Source organism: Natrix helvetica (genome assembly GCF_964273705.1).
Source record: "Natrix helvetica genome assembly, chromosome: 2".
NCBI lineage: Eukaryota > Metazoa > Chordata > Lepidosauria > Squamata > Natricidae > Natrix > Natrix helvetica.
The window spans coordinates 98,178,348-98,200,081 of NC_138552.1; the positions used below are offsets into that span (position 1 = coordinate 98,178,348).

General features: G+C 42.2%; 2 protein-coding genes across 6 annotated transcripts in view; one reads left to right on the forward strand and one right to left on the reverse strand.

Annotated features, from left to right (window-relative positions):
* Positions 1–3,544, forward strand: part of ABCA1 (ATP binding cassette subfamily A member 1) — a 120,841-nt gene extending 117,297 nt beyond the window's left edge. For all 5 annotated transcript variants that reach the window (XM_081940163.1, XM_081940166.1, XM_081940164.1 and 2 more), the window contains one exon: positions 582–3,544. In XM_081940163.1, coding sequence (XP_081796289.1) covers positions 582–722 — 141 coding nt within the window. In that variant the 3' untranslated portion in view covers positions 723–3,544. The remainder of the gene's footprint in view (positions 1–581) is intronic.
* Positions 3,545–5,424: 1,880 nt separating this feature from the next.
* LOC309386094 (protein NipSnap homolog 3A-like) lies at positions 5,425–21,387 on the reverse strand. Its single transcript, XM_081941099.1, has 6 exons — positions 21,196–21,387; positions 17,248–17,452; positions 13,706–13,864; positions 12,790–12,939; positions 6,834–6,920; positions 5,425–6,716 (listed from the first exon to the last, which is right to left on the reverse strand). Exons 1-6 carry the CDS (start codon positions 21,370–21,372, stop codon positions 6,640–6,642), a joined length of 855 nt encoding a protein of 284 aa, XP_081797225.1. The 5' UTR covers positions 21,373–21,387; the 3' UTR covers positions 5,425–6,639.
* Between the last annotated feature and the right edge of the window lie 347 nt (positions 21,388–21,734).

Genomic DNA, 21,734 nt, shown 5'->3' on the forward strand with positions numbered 1-21,734 from the left:
ACTATGAATTCCTTTCATTCAGTCAGCAAGACTTAGCAAAGTCTTTCAGAGGAATATTTATCAACCCGAACCTTATCTCGTTTGGAGAGCTGCCAGATAACTAGTTTCTAAACGCAGAACAAGGCAAAACTTGGCACACGATCTCTTATAGTCACATACAGAACTTTCCACTCCTGAAATGACCAAATGAATGGTAAAAGCCCACTCCCTGTTTGTTCCTCTTTTGTTTCTTATGGGAGAGGCCAATCACCTCCAAGGTATGCCTTTACTCCTAAGTCGACCCTGCTTTCTTAGTTGTTGTTGACTTCTGGCAGCTCTGCACATGCGCACACTGGGAACAGACTCCAGCTGTTTCTCTGCCTCACTGCTGTCTAGCTTCCTCTCTGCCTCCAACGAAGAGGAAGAGCCCTCGTCTGAGCTTTCCTCAGCCCCTAGGACTGCCCCATGTTCCTCCACAACCTCCTCACTGTCCAACTCTGCTGGCCGCCGATGGGCCACAACAAATAGGTGACGAAGAGGAATCAACATCTCCCTGTGATGATCTCATCACTGATGCCCATCTTTTTGTTCTCTTCTCTCAGGTATTTGTAAACTTTGCCAAGGACCAAAGTGATGATGACCACATGAAAGACTTGTCGTTGCACAAAAACCAGACTGTGGTAGATGTAGCTAATTTGACTTCCTTTTTGCACGATGAGAAGGTGAAGGAAAGCTGCGTATGAATAACCTTCCTCAGAAGGACGCAACGGTCGCACTGAGCAGAAGGGGGAAAGGTTCATCCTTTCTGTATTATGGATGGGATCTTCCCAAGTGGAAACAGATCGAGGCCGAGGAGGTGGAGATGGAAATTATAAATGGGACATTGTACTGGTTAATCATTCAATGCAATGCAATTCAATGCAAACAAAACAATATTCCACTACAGAGGCAGGCCTCTGGGAGATGTTGCCTTGTTGTACTGTTCTCTAGTGAAAGACTTGAATTTAGCTATTCTTACATTATAATTCTGTGAAACTCTAATATGGTGCCACTTGCTGCTACGTTGTCTTCTGCCATACTCCCAGTTGATTCTACTTAGTATGTTTTGTGTTAAGAATTACGTAACAACAGTTCAGAGATTTGTGGCCAGTGATTTATTTATTCACCATGCTAACAGCCCCCTCCGCACAGGGAAAGGAACTGCTTGGGCACGACATCATTGCTGGCAATGAATGCGTCAACAGAATCAGTGTCCAGCAGTCACATCCAGTGCGACATTGTGGCCTTATTTAAGTATTAGCTATTGGCCTGGTTGACCCATACATGCTTGAGGGGACTGGTATGACAACCATTAGGGGTCTTAGTAGTGGGCCATGAAGCACACCGTCAAAATAGGCTACTCTGAATTCAATGTTCTTAATGGCTTGTAGGAGAATCAACTATTAACCATCAAAGCATCTGAGACAATTTCTGTCCTAATGGTATGGTGACCAATTGCTCGGTTTCCCCGCTTTGCTTTTGTTGTGGAACTGTTGCTGTTTTTATATTTCTTTACTTAAGCTTGATTGTTGACATGTCTGTTTTCTTGTAAAAGTACTTTCTGTAGGAGACACTCAGCAATCTCTGAAGAACTCTCTATAGGGTATCTGTTTTCCTGCCTACCACAAAATATCTAAATGCATTATTTCCATCATTGTTGAAAATCTTCAGTTGTATCATCACCTCTGTCCTGGTTTTCATATAATTTTAAATCTCAAAAATGGTGATCTCCTACTTTGTGTTGGGTTGAGGTTGGAGAAAACCCTCCAGAATAAAACAGCTGGAGCTCCTTGAGTTGCCATAGTCCTTCCATTTCTTTACTCCATGGCTTTTATGTGGCACATACACTGATCTCCTACTCCAGATATGGATTGAAGGTAGGTATTAAAAGTTGGATATGTGGATGACAAGCAACTAATATATAATTTTTAAAAAATGGTCTATTTTTTAAGCAATTGCTTATTTGGAAATTTATATGGAAGCTTTTTTTTTTCCAGTCAGCCCAGATAGTATCTTTAAATAAAAAACTAGGCAAAGCAAAATGGCTACAAACATTTTTTTTTTGTAGTACTGAGTAACAAACCAACACTTGTGCTCATCACGGCTGGCATATACTAATATTTCAGACATGTCCCAAGCCTGGTAAAATTCTGAAATGATTAGTTGCACTAAGTCCTTTTGAAGTCAGCAGGACATCAATCTGAGTCCTGTGCACTTTTTTTTTGCACCCAACTTTCAATGACCTGCAATTTAGTCCCCCCACCCCCTCCCTCTCTGTCTCTCTACATATAAGTAGCTATTTTTTTCTACAAATATAAATACTCTATTTTAGTATAATTTTAAAACACTTGCAAATTTAACACAATTCAAATGGAGGTAAGCATTAACTGTACAATCCCTTGACACAACAGTAACCCAAAATAACTGGCTTAGAGTTAAATGACAGGTGTGTGAATTTCCAATGTAAGGCTGAAATCCTATGCAGGGTAAACTTGGCAGTTAGCTCTACTGGTCACAGTGGGACTTCAGTACAGGAGTAATCGCATATTCCCCTTGCTTTCAAATCCTTACTGATCTGTTTCATGAGAAATAATGATTTCTAGAAGTACTTCTGGCTAAGAATGGAGATCCAGGCTAGGTTTGCTCCACAATACTAGTAAATCACTGCATACAAATCTTCCTTTGTATCAGATACGTTAGCCAAAATTATACTACTTTAGGGGTGTCATTGAGGGCTGCATCAGGGTTGTTTGTCCTCTGGGGGCCCTGCGTGGGTGTGGTGGGTGTGGCCAGCTCGACATCATGCAGCCCGCATGTGGCCCTCCTGGGCTTCATTTTTGGCTGAAACAGCCTCCTGCAGCTCTCTGCCAGTGAAAACGGAGCCCGGAAGAGCCGCACACAGCCCTCCCAAGCTCCATTTTTGCTGGCAGAGGCACCGCAAGCCGGTCATTGCTGTTTCCAGAGTGGTCCCGTGGGCCAGATCTAAGCATCCTCTAGGCTGGATCCAGCCCGCAGCCCTTGGGTTTGACATCCATGTCCTAATTGCTCTCTGTGGTATGATATAAAACCACTGGTCAAGGAACTGAGCAAGAATATTTACTTCATGTTATGTGATTAAAATTGCTGTTATCCTTCTGCAGTATTTGTGATACTGTAAAGATAGTTTCATATGAATATATTTCTTACAGAAGTTAATACGTATAGTAAGTCCCTATTACTGCTTTTCCTCCCAGTTTTGTTCCAATCCCCTCCCTTCTCTAATATGATTGGTCCTTCATTCCAAGCACTTTATGCTGGCTGTAATGGGATCTATTTTTGCACTGGAATATCTTATAAACTTTGCAAAACAATAGTTTCACATATACGCAAAAACAATATTTTAAGTTAAAAATCTTTCAATGGACATTTTCATGGGAAAAACAAATATATATTTGTATTGCTAATAACTATTTGTGAAATATTAATAGGCATCTGTTAATTGCCTTGTACCAAGTAAAGAATAAAAGTGTTGCTGGTCTACAAATCATTAAGCATTTGTGAAGTTTATGTTAATATAAAAATTCTAAGTAGAAAAGAGTATGGTTCTCTATTTCTCAATAACAAAGCATTGTAGATGTATAGTAGGTGGCTAATGCAAAATTAGAATATGCAGTGTATGTTTTATTTTAAAAAATGAATTCCAATTTAAGAACAAAGATATTCCTGAAGAAGCAATTACATTTTAACCTGAAGAGATGTGTATAATACGAAATGAAAACAATTCTGACTATGGTCCAGCTAGTCCTGGACTTACAACTGTAACTGAGCTCAGAATTATGGTTGTTAAGTTGGGGGAGGCTATGAGGCTTGGTTGTGGTGTGTCAATTTTAGGGCATACATTCAACTTTTCATTTGGTGATGCTCCATCTCAAAACTGTGGGAAACTCTGCTATTATCTTCAGCAGCTGGGTCAACGAGGCTTCTGGAGACCACAGAAATATGACTCTTATGTGACTTGGGCCATAAATAGCCGGTTCTGATCTCTTTGCTAAAGTCCATAAATTCCATGGGATTGTAGAGTCACTGTGTAGTCCCAGATGTTATACAATTTCATTCATTTGGCCTCTGCTGCTTTTTTCTTCGCTCCCTTCCACATTTTTTTATTCGTGGCTTCCTGGAGGTCTCCCCACGTTCCCTTGGCAAAACAATTTCTTGTTTAATAGCATCAAGTATTTTCCTTGTGTCTAGTTGGCCGGTTGTTTTCCATCCGGGTTTCTTGGAATATATCTGCCCTCCTTGCCCTTTCACTTCAGGAAACCTCAGTTGTGCTAACCATCGACTTATTATTTAGTCATAACAAAGGAAGCCACTACTGTATCTTTTAAATACGGTAAATTGTTTCAATCCTTTAATATCTAAAATAAATGCCTGCATGCACTAAAGCATGACACTCAACAGGGCATTAAATTTTTCCCTCTGATGGGCTAGTTTACTGTGGGAGAGAATTTAGTTAAAATACGCAGGCCAATAAAGCAAAGTAACTTTGTGTACATATACATTCAGAGCCAGGAACGCCCTTCAAAGCAAGCCTCCCCCCCCACCCCCCAAATAAACCCTTGTCTGCTTTAATGCTTTGAAAAGAGATGCTGAAGTACTAGGCAAACACTTCCTTAAAATGCTTTGAAGAGCCCCAATGAGTGGATTTTTGTGTGGTATAAAAGTGGATTGACTCTCCTGGGTGCTCTGTGATGTGCTAGAAAGAGAATTATTCTTCACGTTTGTCACACTTGGCTGCAGGATGTGCCTGTGCATACCTTGATCTCTCAGTAGTTATCAATGCATGCTGCAACAAGGGTTTTACTTTATCAGCTGGCTTGTCACAGGTAAGGTAAAGGTTCTCCTTGCATATATATGCTAGTTGTTCCCAACTCTAGGGGACGGTGCTCACCTCTGTTTCAAAGCCGAAGAGTCAGCGCTGTCCGAAGACATTTCCGTGGTCATGTGGCTGGCATGACTAAACGCTGAAGGCGCACAGGTGGTTCCTATTTTTCTACTTGCATTTTTACATGCTTTCGAACTGCTAGGTTGGCAGAAGCTGGGACAAGTAACGGGAGCTCATTCAGTTACGTGGCACTAGGGATTCGAACCGCCGAACTGCCGAACTTTCTGATCGACAAGCTCAGCATCTTAGCCACTGAGCCACCACGTCCCTGTTGTCTTGTCACAGAGTCTGTCCCTAATTAGGGCTAAGAGAGTGTCGCTGGCCAAGGCCACCCACTAGTTCTCTGGGCTGTGCTAGAAGGGAATGAGTCCTACTACAAAAACATTTCATTCCCCACCAACTAACTTGAAAAAAATTAACCACCCTTCCAATATGGGTGCCATGCCTAAAATCGGAAGTTATTTAAAATAGAAACACAAAATGTATGTATTTCAAATAGCCATTTTATTGTTTTAGTTTCAACAATTACATTTCAGGCACTGCAATTCGAATGATAGCTTCAAAAACACAAATATGTGTATGCTACATAACATGCCACTGCGAGTGACTCTCTCAGAATAAGTCAGTTTATTCCATTTCTTCATTTAAAATGGCCAGAGCTAGCTCTGAATACATGGAAAAATTTACTTGATTTTTTTTTCTAATTTACTTCCATTTTTCCATGATTGAAAAGGAAAGAAAAGCTAGCAGGGACCTGAAACTGACATGCATGTTATTTATAGCAAAAAATATCAAAAATAGAAATGAAAGAAAAGATCATGTTCGTGAATTATTGAACACTTTTCATTCAACTAAAGTACCACTGCAAAGGCATTTTTGGTCCAGTTCTAGTACAGCGAAAAGTAAACAAATATAAATGATAAAATTTGGACCATGTTAGATAGAATTGCAGGCAAATACCCTGTTTCCCCCAAAATAAGACCTCCCTGGATAATAAGCCCAATCAGGCTTTTGAGCGCATGTGCTAAAACAAGCCCTCCCCTGAAAATAAGCCCTCCCTGAAAATATTGCAACACAGCAGCAGCCATGAGGTGAATGCCATGCTCACCGTCTCCTGCACCTCAAAAATAATAAGACCCCCTCGAAAATAAGGCCAAGTGCTTATTTCGGGTGTCAAAAGAAAATAAGACCCTGTTTTATTTTTGGGGAAACACAGTATATGTTACCTCAGAGTAATGCAGCACTTAGGTTTAGGACAAGCAAAATGTACATTTTAAAAAAGTTAATAATGCTTTGGAACAGTGAAGGCCATTTAGAAAAGATCCTTCACGATATGTACTGTCGTTCAGAAAAATTAACAAAAAAACTATGCTTTTCTTAAATCACTCTGGGCTGTATTTTTGCCTTTGACAGACTTATTTTCACAAACTTATAACTTATACAATGAAGGAGCCCAAGACAAAGAATTTATGGAAGTTCGTTTTCATAACAAAATTTAGTGAATCTTGAATTTTCATTTCACGGGGCGTGAAATGGGAGATTAACGTTTCCATTTCCAGCAAGGGAAATAGGCATAAGATTGCTACCAGAAAGAAAGGATAGGTTTGTATCATGGTTTATAAACAGGAAAAAAAATATAGCTGGACTATTAAAACCCTTAGATGCCCTTAGCAGTGCAATTGTCCCATTAAGCACTATATTTATTTTAATGGCGAGAACATTGTAGGAAGCAGGAGGCTGTTCTGTTGGGATTCCAGAAATTGAACGCTTTCTCGAACTAAAAGCAAATCACACAAGCAATTAAAAGGTTACTAGTGGTATATATACATATTATTTATTTTCAAAGAAAGAATCCCAAAGGGAAAGGGGGGACAAGGAGAAATCTTTCACTTACCAGCTGCTACTAACCGAGGATCCTCATGGGCATAATGTCTTCCAGCTGCCCGACTATCTGGACTCTCATTCCACCAAAGCACATGAACTACAAAGACAGAAAACTGCAACTCAATAACAGTGTGAATTAAACAGGCAATGTGTTTATTAAAAAAGGTTTTGCTGAATAATCGTTACTTGGAAAGCCATGCCTACTCCTTGTTATGGATAGTACCCACTGATATTGTATATCAAAGAAATCCTTTCAATTCACACACCACTGGAACACGACTGATAGTCACATCAAACACATGACTTTAAGCATTGGATACTGTATATGCAATACAGTGGTGGGTTTCAAAATTTTTTAGAACCTATTCTATGTGTGTGGCCTGTTTTGTGGGAGTGGCTCCGCGGTCATGTGACCGGGTGGGAGTGTCTTGGCGGTCATGTGACTGGGGGGGCATGGCCAACTTCGAAAATGTGGTGAAATTCACTTAACAACTCTCTTGCTTAGCAACCAAAATTTTGGGGTCAATTGTGGTCATAAGTCAAGGACTCTCTCTGCCTTCCTCTGCACGGCAGCCTTGTTCTAGTAAACCTTTTCTCCTTTCTGGCAATTTTCCTTTCTGTTAGAGGCACCAAAATAATCCAGATGATATAAGGTTTCCTGCTAGGACAAGGGGTTGGATTAGATGACCTCCGAGATTCCTTCCAGCACTAGATTGCTGTGCTGTTTCAAAGCATTTTCTAAAGCCATGTCTAGCTCCAGGGTTAACAGTCCATCCTTCCTCTCCTTTCTCTCTCTCTCTCTCCCTTCCTTCCTCTTCTTTTTTTTCTTCCTTTCTCTCTCTCTCTCTCTCTCTCTCTCCCCTTTTCTTTCTTCTTTCTTTCCTTCCTTCCTTCTTCCTTCCTTCCTTCCTTCCTTCCTTCCTTCCTTCCTTCCTTCCTTCCTTCCTTCCTTCCTTCCTTCCTTCCCTCCCTCCCTCCCTCCCTCCCTCCCTTCCTCTCTCTCACATTTTAGGAATCACATCTAAAGGACCTCTAGAAGTCTTGTTCAAAACTGATTGTAGTCCATGACAAAAGCTCTAGCTCAGATTCATTAACTTGACTATAAATTATCCCATTTAGATAATTTAGGTTTTTTTTTTAAGAATGTGGAAATGAGCAAAACAATATAGTAGAGAAATAAAGAAAGGAAGGAAGGAAGAAATAAGGAAGGAAGAAAGAAAGAAGGTTGGAAGGAAGGAAAGAAAAGTGTTCAGTTCTTAATATTTGAATGTATCTTCTTAATAAACATACTAGTAATAATGTATTAGAATATTTCCTTTCTCCCTGCCCCCCTCCATAAAAATTATTTGGAGCCACATGCAATTCTTCCTTCTTCCACCTCCCTCTACTCTCCTTCCTTCCATCTCATTTCCAGCTCCTTCGTTTCCTTCCCTTCTTCCTCTAATGTGGGCGGCGGCTGGACTTTGGGTTCTCACGCTCAGTTTCCCTAAAAATCCGCCGCTGGCACAAATCCACTTCTTCCTTCCCGATCTACTGGGTGTCAAAGCCCCCGCAATTCTCCTGTTGATTTAATCAAAGCAGCGGGGAAAGGGGGAGGAGGTGAGTGGAAGCAGTGAATGGACCCAGGCGCTTGTGCTCACACTTTTGGAGACAAATAATTGGGAAGGGATTCACTCTGGAAGCTTATAAAATCTCCCCACCAGGCGTGTGTGCATGCACACATTCTCCTCCTCTCTCCCCTCTCACCCTTTCTCTTATACTGACTCCAAAATTCTTAAAATCTCCTCACCATCTCCCAAATAGGTGTGTGTGCATGCACACATTCTCCTCCCTCTCTCCCTTTTTCTTATACTGGATTGACTGTTCCAATCAGCACTTGAATCAGCTGTAGCCGCTTGACAAGGTAATTACCGGCCATGCCGTGAGGCGATTGATTTTGTATCAATATCTCCCTGAGGCTTTTCCTTCAGCTGGCAGAAGGAGAGCGAAGCCGCTTCGGCCACTCTCTTCCAGAAGCCCCGCTGGGACCAAAAAGTGCCCTTTTGACCAGGAAGAGATCAGCTGCGGATGTGGAACCATGCGTAAGCTGAGCAGAAGGAACGGCCCTTCCCCACTCCAGACCAACTTGTGTAAGGCAAGACAGGCAGGCAGATGGGCACGTGACTCTGCCGGGGAAAACGTAGAAGGTGCAGAATCAGTTCTGCCAGAAGGCAAAAAGGCTTGGAGCTCCCTCCGCGCGCCCAGCAGCCAAAACCTCCCAGGGGGCTTCTGCTGGCGGGGGAGGGGGCGATCGGAACAGAGATAAGCACAGAAAATTGGCCACTGCTGGCGGCTCGGCTGGTGTAGTGGTGGCTGGCTGGCTGGCTCCCCAACGGCTGTAATCTGCTCTAAAAGCCGAGCGGTGACTTTCCAGTAGAACAGACTAGGTTCCGCGTGAGCCAAACGGTACTTGTTGATCACTCCCAGATACCAGCCGCTCCTCACTTATCTATTTTGCTACACTTAACAGAGAGCTAGCCTAGATCGTAACACCGGACTGGCAATCTGGCCCCTTGTGGGGTTAGACAGCCCCCTCTACAGCCACCTCAATTCTTTCAATTTAGTAAGCCAATCAATGAATCTAAAATAGCCAATGTCTCCTTTGGCTTCCCAGGAAAACATAGAAAGTGCAGAATCAGCTCTGCCTAAAGGCAAAAAGGCTTGGAGCTCCCTCTGTGCACCCACCAGCCAAAACCTCCCAGAAGGCTTCTGCTGGCAGGTGAGCGAGGAGAGAGGGGGATCCAAGCCTTCTTGCCTTCTGGCAGAGCTGATTCTGCATCTTCTAAATTTTCCCGGGCAGATTCACGTGCCCGTCCGCCTGCCTGTCTTGCCTTACACAAGTTGGTCTGGAGTGGGGAAGGGCCGTTCCTTCTGCTCAGCTTACGCATAGTTCCACATTCGCAGCTGATCTCTTCCTGGCCAAAAGGGCGCCTTTTCAGTCCCAGCGGGGCTTCGCTCTCCTTCTGCCAGCTGAAGGAAAGGGAGACATTGATACAAAGTCAATCGCCTCACGGTGTGGCCGGTGATTACCCTGTCAAGCAGCTACAGCTGATTCAAGTGTCGATCGGGACAGAGATAAGCACAGAAAATCGGCTTTTCCTTCAGCTGCCCAGGAAAACATAGAAGGCGCAGAATCAGCTCTGCCTAAAGGCAAAAAGGCTTGGAGCTCCCGCCGCACACCCACCAGCCAAAACCTCCCGGAAGGCTTCTGCTGGCAGGCGAGCGGGGGGGGGGGGGGGGGCAGGCTAGGGGAGTGACAGTTCCGGTATGGGCCCCCTGGAAGCCCCGGTATGGGAAGGCATGCGAAATTCTTTCAATCGGCACGGGCGTACAGACAGAACTGGCTGAAACCCACTTCTGATGCAATAGCATTAATTATTATGGTTCTCGGTATTCAATAATTAAATTACTGAAGGGATTAAACTGTTAATTGAATTAAATATTGATGAAGTTAAATTATTAATTACATCAAATACTTAAATAATTGAATGGATTAAATTATTAAAAGTAACCAAATGTTTGAAGCATAATTATTAGTTATGGTGATAAACCAATGAATAGCGTCAATTAATTCTTATCAAATAAGAGAACCAGCATGCCTAACCATTTTATCACTCAGTGCTCAAATTCCAAGCATGGACTAAAACAGAATTTCTCTTAAGAGGCAAAGAAACTGATTACCGTATTTTTCGGAGTATAAGACGAACCTTTTTATCCCCCCAAAAAGGGTGAAACTCTGGGTGCGTCTTATACGCCGAATGTAGCTTCACCCACCCGCCCCGCACACCGCATTTTCGGGGAATTCCATGCAGCAGGGATCCTCACTTTCACATGGAGCCTGATTCCCGAAGCTGCCTGGGGAACTGCGATGAAAGCCTTTACAATGAAAACGTTTTTGGGCTGTAGGGTCCTCTCCCCGATTCCAAAAAGGGTGCGTGCAGAGGCCAAACAAGTGCATTGTGTTTCAGGTGGCAGGCGGTTCCAGCACACGCTGCCACCTGAAAATGCTTTCCTTCCCAGTTCCCTGGTGCACATCGCAGAGCCACACGCCCTCCTCCTCCTCTACAGACTTGCTTCCTGTTTTCTCCTGGCCAGCACCGTTGGCTGGGGGAGGCAGGGAGAAAAGCGAGAGGGCAGCGCAGTCGGGCAAGGGTGCAGGAGCCGGGTGTGGAGACAGAGCAGGCAGATTAGAGGCAGCCGGCCAATTGCTGGCTTGGCGGCTTGGCTGCTGGCCACCCAGAGTGGAAACCCGTGTCGTAGCTCTATTAAGATGCTCATTTCACAGTTGGGCACAATTTGGGGATGGCAGGTGGGGCAAGGGATGGGTGCCCTGACATCCGCTTCTTGGAGGCCACTGCCCACGCCCTTAAGTGTCGCTGCCAGCGACCACAGTTTCACACCCCTCTCCCGGATAACAGCCGACAGGAGAGGAGCATGCCAGGCAAAGTTTCATCACGCCTGCCCAAACGAGTGAGGGGAGGGGATAGTCCAGCAGCACCCAGGGTACTTCTTCACCACTGGCAGGGATGCCGGTCACCCCAACACCCGCCCCACCTGCCACCCCCAAATTGTGCCCCACCACACAAAATGTGCATCTTAATAGAGTCTGGCAGCTCCGATGCATCTCTCGGCTGGTCTTTGCAGGGAAAACCTTGCACAGTAAAGAAAAACTTCATGAGAAGTTTTTCTTTACTGTGCAAGATGTTTCCCTGCATAGTGGCCGAGAGAGAGAAGTGGTGGAGCTGCCAGGCTTGAATAAGATGCGTGCCCCACCAGCCCCAACCCCTGCCCCACCTGCCACCCCCAAATTGTGCCTGAACATCTTTCTTGAGTCTGGCAGCTCCACCACTTCTCTCTCTTGGCTGTTCTGTGAAGGGAAACATCTTGCTGCTGAACCTCCTAGAGGCATGTAGGCAGGAGGCAGCCACGACATGGGTTTCCTTTGCTGCCTGCGCACTCCAGGTGGCCAGCAGCCAAGCCGCCAATCGGTCGGCTGCCTCTAATCTGCTTGCCCCGTGTCTGCGCCCGGCTCCTGAGGCGCTGTCCTCTCGCTTTTCTCCCTGCCTCCCCCAGCTGACGGTGCTGGCCAGGAGAAAACAGGCGGCGAGTCTGTAGAGGAGGAGGAGGGTGTGTGGCTCTGCGATGTCCACCGGGGAACTGGGAAGGAAAGCATTTTCAGGTGGAACCACCTGCCACCTGAAACACGATGCACTTGTTTGGCCTCTGCACGAGCCCTTTTTGGAATCTAGGAGGGAACCGTACAGCCCAAAAACGCTTTCATTGAAAAGGCTTTCATCGCAGTTCCCTAGGCAGCTTCGGGAATCAGGCTCACACAGAGTCAGCAAAGACATTAGCCAGATGAATACTGATGGATGCTGCTGCTAAAGAGGCACAAAGGTTTTTTTCCCAATTTCCTCCCCAAAAAAATTAAGGTGCGTCTTATACTCCGGTGCGTCTTATACTCCGAAAAATACGGTATTCATCTTCGAAAGAGTAAAAGACACTAGCCTGATTTTGGCATCGTTATACAATTTTGCATTGAGTGACTGTTCCGATTAGTGATGGAGTTGCCAGTCCCAATTGTGGTCAGTAATCAGGAGGACTACCTGTAGTATATTTCCCTTACAGGTAAACCTTTCCTCTGAGCCAAGTCTGATTCCAGGCAGCTTTCTGAACATGTCCATCAAGACATTTTGGCAACATTATGCCTTGTTTTAAGATATCTTTCAATTTTCCACATTAACCTTCAGCCCTGAGATTCTCTGGCAAGTCTCCGATCCAAATATGAATCCGATCAAATTTTGCTTAGCTTCAAGCCCAGCTGAGATCTGCCATGAGCTACCCTGAACCGAAGGCTGTTGTTTTCTCACTTCTTCCCTAAAATGTAGCAGTTCTACGTTGTATTGAAATCTGATAAGCAACCATACCTCGGTTGAGTAGTCCATATTCAGTATGGAAGACCCCAATCAGCTTAGTATATCCACTGTTTATGTGGGCTTTAATTGCAGCTTTAAAGGACTGTCCCCACACTGCTGGTCCACCAGGTTTCATCTGGAAGGTGACCAACTCATAGACTCCTGGGAGCAGCAGCACCGGAAGAAAAAGATTCAAAATTTGTAATGTCCTCTCAATATATTATGCACATATTTTGGAAATGAATAGAGATTTTGTACAAGAATGGAATTCAGTACTGAGAATACCTGAAGCTTTCTTTTTTTTAAAAAAAAAATATTCTAGTCCTTGCTAAAATGGGGCAGTTGAAAAATTATGAAAACTTCAAATATATTTAAACAAGAAGATAATATTGTTGGCAAAAATACATGGAAATCTTAAGTGCTATTATTATTTTTCAATTGAAATGCTAGTTTTCCCAGCTCAACCTCCTATTTGCCCATTAAGAATGCTAACATGCATTCCTAATGGGCTAACAGAGGATCTCTGTGGGCTGCTCAACAACTCTTAAGCTGTTCTAATACCCCCAGAATTCCCCACACAGACTAAAGTTCCTGAGATTTCGGAATTGCTGCCTTAAAGCGTGATAACCTATGGTATACGTACTTGCCAGATGCACAAACGCGTATTTTTCCTTCATGAACTGAAATTATATTTTCAGCTGCACAATCATTAAGAGTGATGGCAGTGAGCACACACTTTCAGTAGCTGGGCTTTTAAAGATTTTCAAAACAATTATGATAATTAAATAGCCATAGATCAACTAAGTACAAAGTTTACTCACTACGTGACAAAACTGCTCTCAAAAAAAAAAAAAAAAAAACCAGCCGGTCTACACCTTTAAAAATGCCAAAAAACCCAGTGTCTCAATTACATCAACATTCAATGTACCATCTTTTTCAGTGCTCCCAAGTGCACACCAGGGGACCAGGTAAGTAATCTCATTCTCTTGTTTGTCCAACAAGGGCAGCATGTGAGACATGTATTTTTCCTGCCATTCTTGATCTTTGGTTAATGCTGTACGGACAGCAGCCCTTTGCGCAAAGCTCTCTATAAACAAGGAAAATACAGTAAAGTTAGACATCCACATTTAGCTATGTCTAAAGTAAAGTTAGACATCCGCATCTAGTTTGCTATTTGTGTTTTTCAGAACGTCAAACCCAGAGGTCTTCAAACTTGGCAACTTTAAGACTTGTGGACTTCAACTGAGTTGAAGTCCACAAGTCTTAAAATTGCTAAGTTTGGGGACCTCTGCTCAAACCTATTGCTCTTGCGTAGTCATTACTTCTTGTTCATCCAAAATCAGCCATTTTTTTTTAGTTTTCAGATTTTATTAAAGCCATTGTTTGTTATATTCCCATGACAGATTCATCCTGTGTTTTTTTTTACATTCAATTTGCTTAGGGCCTAGCATTTTTTTTTTTTTAACTTTTTAAAGGAACATAATATATTCAGTTATTTACAACTAACTAATATTAGTATATAATGTCCTTGGCATGTTAACAACTTTTGTTTAGTCATATATATTTTATTTTATTTTTTGCCTGTTCTTCTTGCCTCTCTTTTATGGTTCTCTATATACTTTCCTTAACATCAATAAAAATATGTCAAAAAAGAAAACAAAATGTACCTATGATACATTCTTGTGCTTCTGATTGAACTCTAAAAAATATTCTAAATCAATTTCACCAGTTTGACTGTGACTATTAAAATGCAGAGATATTTGACATTGGGAGCTCTACAGTGGTTATGCGTCTTCTTTAAGGCAAGCTTGACCTAGTTACCTGCGGGATCGTATTCTGCCCCATACATCCCTACGACCCATCCGCTCGCACAGAGAGGGACTTCTCCAGGTGCCGTCCACCAGACAGTGCCGAAGGGCGGCGCCTAGGAGCAGAGCCTTCTCTGTGGCGGGCCCAGCCCTGTGGAATGACCTCCCTCCGGATATTAGGACCACCACTGACCTCCGCTCCTTCCGTGTAAAGCTCAAGACCCACCTATTCCAAATAGCTGGCCTGGCTCAACCATAACTTCATAACGCTCCTGACGGGTTTTTTTAATTCGGTAATTTTATTCAATGGGATTTTAAATTGTGTTTTTTAATTGTTTTCACTCATTAGTCTACCTCCTCCATGCACATGTATATGTCTTTGGTTCTTATGTATGTATGTTTGTCTTTATCTGTATTTTATTTGCTTTGATTGTACGCCGCCCCGAGTCCTTCGGGAGAGGGTTGCGGCTAATCAAATAAAATTATTGTTGTTGTTGTTATTATTATTATTATTATTATTATTATTATTATTATTATTATTATTATTATTATTATTATTATTATTATTAGTGTCCCTATAGAATCCTCCTTTTCTTGTTATTTTGCAGCAGAATCAAAATATTGGCTATTGGCTTTGTCTATGCTTACCACTACCCTGGCATTGTTTAGTGGTCTCCTTTGCTTAGCTTCTCAGACCAGGCAAGGCTGAGATGGGCACTGTGAACTACTGAACCAAGCAAGCACACTAAGAACTGAACACAAGAGTAGTTAATGGAGGTCTTAAGATACCAGTCAACTTTCCTATCCACTCAAAGTCTTGATTTCAAATTCTAATTAGAATATTATATGCAGTGTCCTTTAATACCATGTGTACAACCAGGAAGCCATTCACATTCTAACCAGCTGGATATTCCTACCTTATCATTTAAGACAACAGCTCCTTCACCAATTCACCTGGGAATCATGAGTAAGAGATGGATAAAGTCTTCATCTTAAAATCTGAGAAAAATATTTAATTCAGTGCAGTTGCTGAAATCTCTGTAACCTTATCTTAAATAAGTGTTTCTCAACCTTGGCAAGTTTAAACTATGTGAACTTCAACTCCCAGAATTCCCCAGTCAGCTGACTGGCTGGGAAATTCTGGGAGTTGAAGTCCGCACAGTTTAAACATGCCAAGATTGAGGAACACTGGCCTAGACTATTTCAATAAATTTTGCTAAAGAAAATCTGGAAGATATCTGCTTTCTGCAGAGGTGGAACAGTCAAGAAACTGACATTAATCTGAGCATCTGGATTATTTCCCCTCTTTAGAATTCAGCGTAACTCACAGCTTCCTCACTCTTAATCAAAATGTAAATCCTTAGTTAATAAATCAGATTTACAATCTTAATAAATGTATAATCTTTCGCTCTTATTTTCAGACTACAACCAATACCATTTCCTAGACTAAAAGATAGAATACAGGAGGAATGTTCTTTATTTGGGAGTTTACTATTTTGGTTTGTAAGAGCAGTCTTACACAGAATCAGAGAATACAAAAGTTCCAACAAGGAAGGGGGCTGATGGGGCTTGAAGGCAAAATCAAATGAGCTTCATAGCATTCCCCATAATTTTGAAGCTATATTGATTCCAAATTTAGATGCGCATTCTGACAGAAAAGGCATTTTGTCAACTTTAAAGCAACTAAATTGTGAGTAACAGCTTCCTATTGGATTACACTAAACAAGTCATGAACTGGTGGTTGTTAAGTGAGATTTTGGTTCTTGAGGGATGTTTGGTTCCTTACCAGTTTCTAAGGCTTCTTATTTAAACTGCACTGGCGATACAGGAGTTTCTGCAGTGAATCTTTTCATAAAGTAAAGGTAAAAGTTCCCCTCGCACCTATGTGCTAGTTGTTCCCGACTCTAGGGGGCGGTGCTCATCTCCGTTTCAAAGCCAAAGCGTCAGCACTGTCCAAAGACAGCTCCATGGTCATGTGGCCAGCATGACTAAATGCCAAAGGCGCACGGAACGCTGTTACCTTTCCACCAAAGTGGTCCCTATTTTTCTACTTGCATTTTACATGCTTTTGAACTGCTAGGTTAGCAGCAGCTGAGACAAGTAACGGGACCTCATTCCGTTACACAGGATTCAAACCGCCGAACTGTCAACCTTTCTGATCGACAAGCTCAGTGTCCTATAATCTTTTCATACTGGTTGAATAATCTGAAGACATCCCATATCCCATGGGAAGCAAGAATAACAATCTTATTACTTAATCCATTATATAAGTACTATAATATATTTATGGAAACATCTCTCTCTCTCTCTCTCTCTCTCTCTCTCTCTCTCTCTCTCACACACACACACACACACACACACACACAGACACACGGTGAGGAAAGTCATTAGCCTTTCAAAAGAGCTTCTACACCTGGCTCTGCCAACTGGCATGGGAGTCTAAGATGTCATGTAACCCTGGGGGTGGTTGGTAGGTGGTTGAAGGCTTTTAACTTTGCAACTGTTCTTTTTAACTCTGTAATTCTGTTTTCTAACTTTGTTTCTTACTATGACTTTTAATACGACTTTAGCGTTTTATTTATAAACCACTCAGAGGCATAGAAATATGACGAGCGGTACAGAAATTTCATATGTATATAATAGAAAACTATGCATACAGTACCATATTTCCAAATGTGGAAAACTTTATTCACTCCCCCAAATTCCAGAGTCCAGTATCCAACCATTGGGGAATGAAATGTGCGAAGGTGAATGTTTTTAGCGGTGAGGTCCAGAAAATCTTTCACCTTGTTTGGCTTAATTGTGTAAGTACGAAACTCATAGAATGTGCCATCTGCCTGTCGTGGCCCTGTGGCAAAAGATGAAGCCTGAAAATAAACAAAAGAAACATACATAAATGTTGATGAAAAATAGTAATAAATTACTTCTTTATTCAAATAAATATGAATGAATGCAAATAACGCACAAGATCATTTTCTTTCACATATGCAATGTGATGTGAAAAAGCAAGAGAAACACCTATCAATCTTCTCCAATCTGGTGCCACAAAATATAGAATCTGAAATTAAACCCATTTTGAGGCAAAAGACTAAGGAGGACTAGGGAAAAGCTAGGTTACCATAATAATAATAGTGGCCAGAATTCCCAAAAGAAGACACATTCAGTTTTTTATACAAAAGAATCAGCTAAACTATGAAAATCACTGTCATCAGATATGGCAATAGTCACCAATGAATTGTTGAAAATGATGTAAAAGGAAACAAACATTCACAGGCTTTAGTATCATCAATGGACAGTAGTGTTAATGGTTATAGGCTGAATACAAATAGGATTTGTAGCAGAAGCTGAGAAGAGACTCTTGTGCTATTTAACATTCTTGTAATAATCTGAATGCTGTTAGGTAACACAAATTGCTGGATTAGGCAGGTCTATGGTGTTTTTTTATTATTAGGTTCTTAGACCATCTTATTCCCTGGTTACCAATGTCAGCCTTGATTTTTGACACCTCAATAAAAAGCTAAATTTATTAACTTCAGCTTGTGTACAAATGTGCTCTGTTCTTATACATCTCATTGGATTCAAACACTGCACGAGGCCAAAATTCAATATGTTCCATTTTCTGTTGCCGCAATGGGTGAAAAAAAAGCCACTGCTGTCGATCAACCAAGGCTTCGCACAATTGCAAACCCTGCCAATGATTTCAACAAGCCATGGTCCTATAGGACTTTGTACAAGGCCTGTAATTTAGAGGTGCACTTTGGCCCCTTCTACTCTTATAGGCATCATTGCTATACAAACACCAGAGGCCACTGCACTGATATTACTAAACTGGATTTATTTTGCAATTAAATAAAATCTATGAGGCAATAAGGTCATCTTTACATTCTAATCATTCCTCTCGTCTCTGTTCAAGCTGATAATATGGCACTAGCAATAACTCAATGCAAACCACTCGTTGCTCTACCTGATCCAACTAAAGATAGGGGGAAAAAATGGGGAAAAAAACAAAAACAAAAAATGAAAATGGTATGATATTAATTTCAGTAAGATACCAGATAAAATAAAAATGTATACAAAAGTGGAACCTAGATTATTCACTAATTGCTTTTAAGTCTCAAGTATGTAAACAGTGCTCTTTAACAAATGAAAACATTTTAATCGCATTATTTCCCTTTAGCTTTATTGCTGTATTTTGCCTTCTTAAAAGCTGCTGGCAACTGAATATTACAGAAGAGAGCAAAAGGAGCAATAGAAGAGGTACTAAATATGGACTGCAACATTTGAAATGATCACTAGATGGCAGAAAAGAGATAAAACTTGTATCTTGTATTTATCTCTTGCTACCATCTAGTGGTCATCTTGATTTTGCAGCCCAGATTGAATAGCCCTTCTGTTAGAACAGCCCTTCAACTGTCCTGAATTATTCATCCCATAATTTCATCACAGCCACAATGCAAAATTCTACATTTCATTTTACATATCAAATGTAGCACTTCTGGAAAAAATGTTTTGTGCCAAGCCATCCAAATTAGCCCAGTTATTTAAAAAAAGCAGTTTTAGAATAATGCATATATTTTTATTAAATCGAGTTCAGGAAAACCAGGGAAATATAACAAAGATTACAGAACTGAACTAGTTAGAGCAGAGAGCAGAAAAATCAATTCAAATATGTTTACATCTGCAAAAACTACTGGATGGCTTTTGGCTTTTTGGTTAGTTATGTTAACAGATTATTTGATGACAAAAGGCAGCTATAATGCAATTAATGACAGAGCCACGAATAAGTAACAGAACAAAATACTGCAGAAGCAGGAGGGGAAAACGCACGTGGAACATTTTATTTTTTAAGAAATAAAAACAAATCAGCGTGGGAATTTGCATACATACGTTCATAGCTAGATCAGCCCCTACATTGGTTCTATAATAGAAATTGTAGAAATTGGTGTAGTGATTAAGGTGCTGGCGTAGAAACCAGGAGACTATGAGTTCTAGTTCTGCTTTAGACATGAAAGCTGGCTGGTTGACTTTCTCTCATTCCAACCCACCTCACAGGGTTGTTGTGGTAAAAATAAAGAGGAGGAAGGAGTATGATATGTTTGCTGTCTTGAATTACTTATAAAGCAATAGGTAGATTTTAAAAAAATCAATGTCATGTGGTGTGCACTGGAACTCATTACTTCACGAATAAGGATTCTTTTGACACCAACACAGCAAATGTTAAAAATATTTAAGGCTCCACATTTAATAGTTTTACAGAAGAGTGGATTTAGCAAGTGTAGCTGCTGTCTTGTGTAGGTAGAGGATTCCCATCCTCTGATCTGCATCTGACCTATTCTAAACACATGGAAGATAGTTGCCCCATCACTTTTGTTAGTTTAAAAGTGATTTCCTAATCATCAGCCTAAACCTGTATTTCGGAGTCCATGGAGGCTTAGAATGAATACAGGTAGTCCTCGACTTAGAACAGTTCATTTAGTGACCATTCAAAGTTAGAATGGGACTGAAAAAGTGACATGACCATTTTTCATACTTTACGACTGACGCATCATCCCCAGTCACATAATCAAGATTTGGATTCATACAATTAATTCATATTTATGACGGTTGCAATGTCCCAAGATCATGTGACCACCTTCTGTGACCATTTGAGAAGCAAATTCAGTAGGGAAGCCAGATTCAATTTACAACCATGATTCTAACTTGTAATAGCAATAGCATTTAAGACTTATATCTCGTCACAAGTGCTTTACAGCCCTCTCTAAGCGGTTTACAAAGTCAGCCTATTGCCCCCAACAATCTGACTCCTCATTTTACCCACCTAGGAAGGATGGAAGGCTGAGTCAACCTTGAGCCAGTGAGGATTGAACTGCCTAACCACATGATTCACTTAGCAACTGTGGCAAGAAAGATTGTAAAATGGGGAAAAGCTCACTTAATAAACGTCTCACGTAGCAACATAAATGTGAGTTGTAAATTGTAAGTCAAGGACTACCTGTAAGGAGGAAGATGGTAGAATGGACGACAACATCTGCCGGCAGGCAACAAAGGAGAATAGGAAGGGATGCGTGTCTCAGTTCTAATTTTAGAGTTTGTGGAAACTAATGGAGATACCACTTAGAACTAAGGAGAAATTTCCTGATAGTTACAACAAATTAATCAGTGGAACAACTTGCCTCCAGAAGCTCTGAATGCTCCAACACTGGAAGTTTTTAAGAAGATGTTGGATAACCATTTGTCTGAAGGATTTCCTGCCTAAGCAGGGGGTTGGACTAGAAGACCTCCACGGTCCCGTCCAATTCCGTTATTCTATTCTATTCTTTCTTCAAAACCTTTTTTCCAATCCAAACTCAAATCCAGATCTGATATGGGGATCAAGTCCTTTTGCATCCTCTTTCCTCCTAGTTTCCTCGGCTCCTCGCCGCTCCTTTTCTCTGCCGTTAACAGCGAGCGGGCAAAGATTAAACAGCAGCAACTGCAGCTGCAGCCGTGCCGAGCATCTCTTACAGGGCCGCCCTCACCTGTTGGATGTCTGCCTGCCCATTAGTTCTGCACGGCGCACGGGAACTCTATCCTCCACCCCAAGCGTCTTCCTTCGCTCCCTCCCTTTTACCTGGGCGCCGACCGCTCGCGCCGCTGCCGCGACTCCTCTGAGGAGAGCCCGGGGGCCCTGCATGGTCTGATCGGACGGCCCCCACAAAAGCAGCAGCGCGGCAACAGCAACAGCCAAGGCACGTAGCCCAGCTGAGGGCGGGGAACGGCCACTTCCTACTGCATCGAGGCAAAGCATTGGCCGAAGCGAACCTCGTGGCCGCCTCTTCCTCACCAAGCGCAGTGAAAGAGCGCTTGCCTCTTCCCAGCCCTTTCCCACTACGCTGCGTGAGGGATGAGGAAGATACAACCTCCCCGGATGGACGCGGAAGTTTTACTTCTGGATCTGAGATGTGGGTTAAATTACAACTCTGGGCATCCTTGATCCTTGGCCGGGATTGCTGGAGCCGATAGATTGCAATCCAGCCGCTCTTGGGGTTTCTTGAATTTAACTAGTCCAAACGTTTCCCCGCGAAATTCCAGGGGACGCTCCTGAGCGGAGGATTGTTTTGCAAAGGGAAAGAAATATTACACGTGGGGGAAAGTGGGAGTTCTCAGTGG

What these genes read in the sequence shown, in the direction of transcription:
- LOC309386094 (XM_081941099.1), bottom strand. Translation starts at nt 21,372, where the DNA reads ATGCTTTGCCTCGATGCAGTAGGAAGTGGCCGTTCCCCGCCCTCAGCT. An exon ending in TTTCCACATTTGGAAATATG is followed by an intron (nt 13,865 to 17,247) that starts GTACTGTATGCA and finishes CCTTGTTTATAG; the next exon opens with AGAGCTTTGCGCAAAGGGCT. An exon ending in TCCTCGGTTAGTAGCAGCTG is followed by an intron (nt 6,717 to 6,833) that starts GTAAGTGAAAGA and finishes ATTTGCTTTTAG; the next exon opens with TTCGAGAAAGCGTTCAATTT.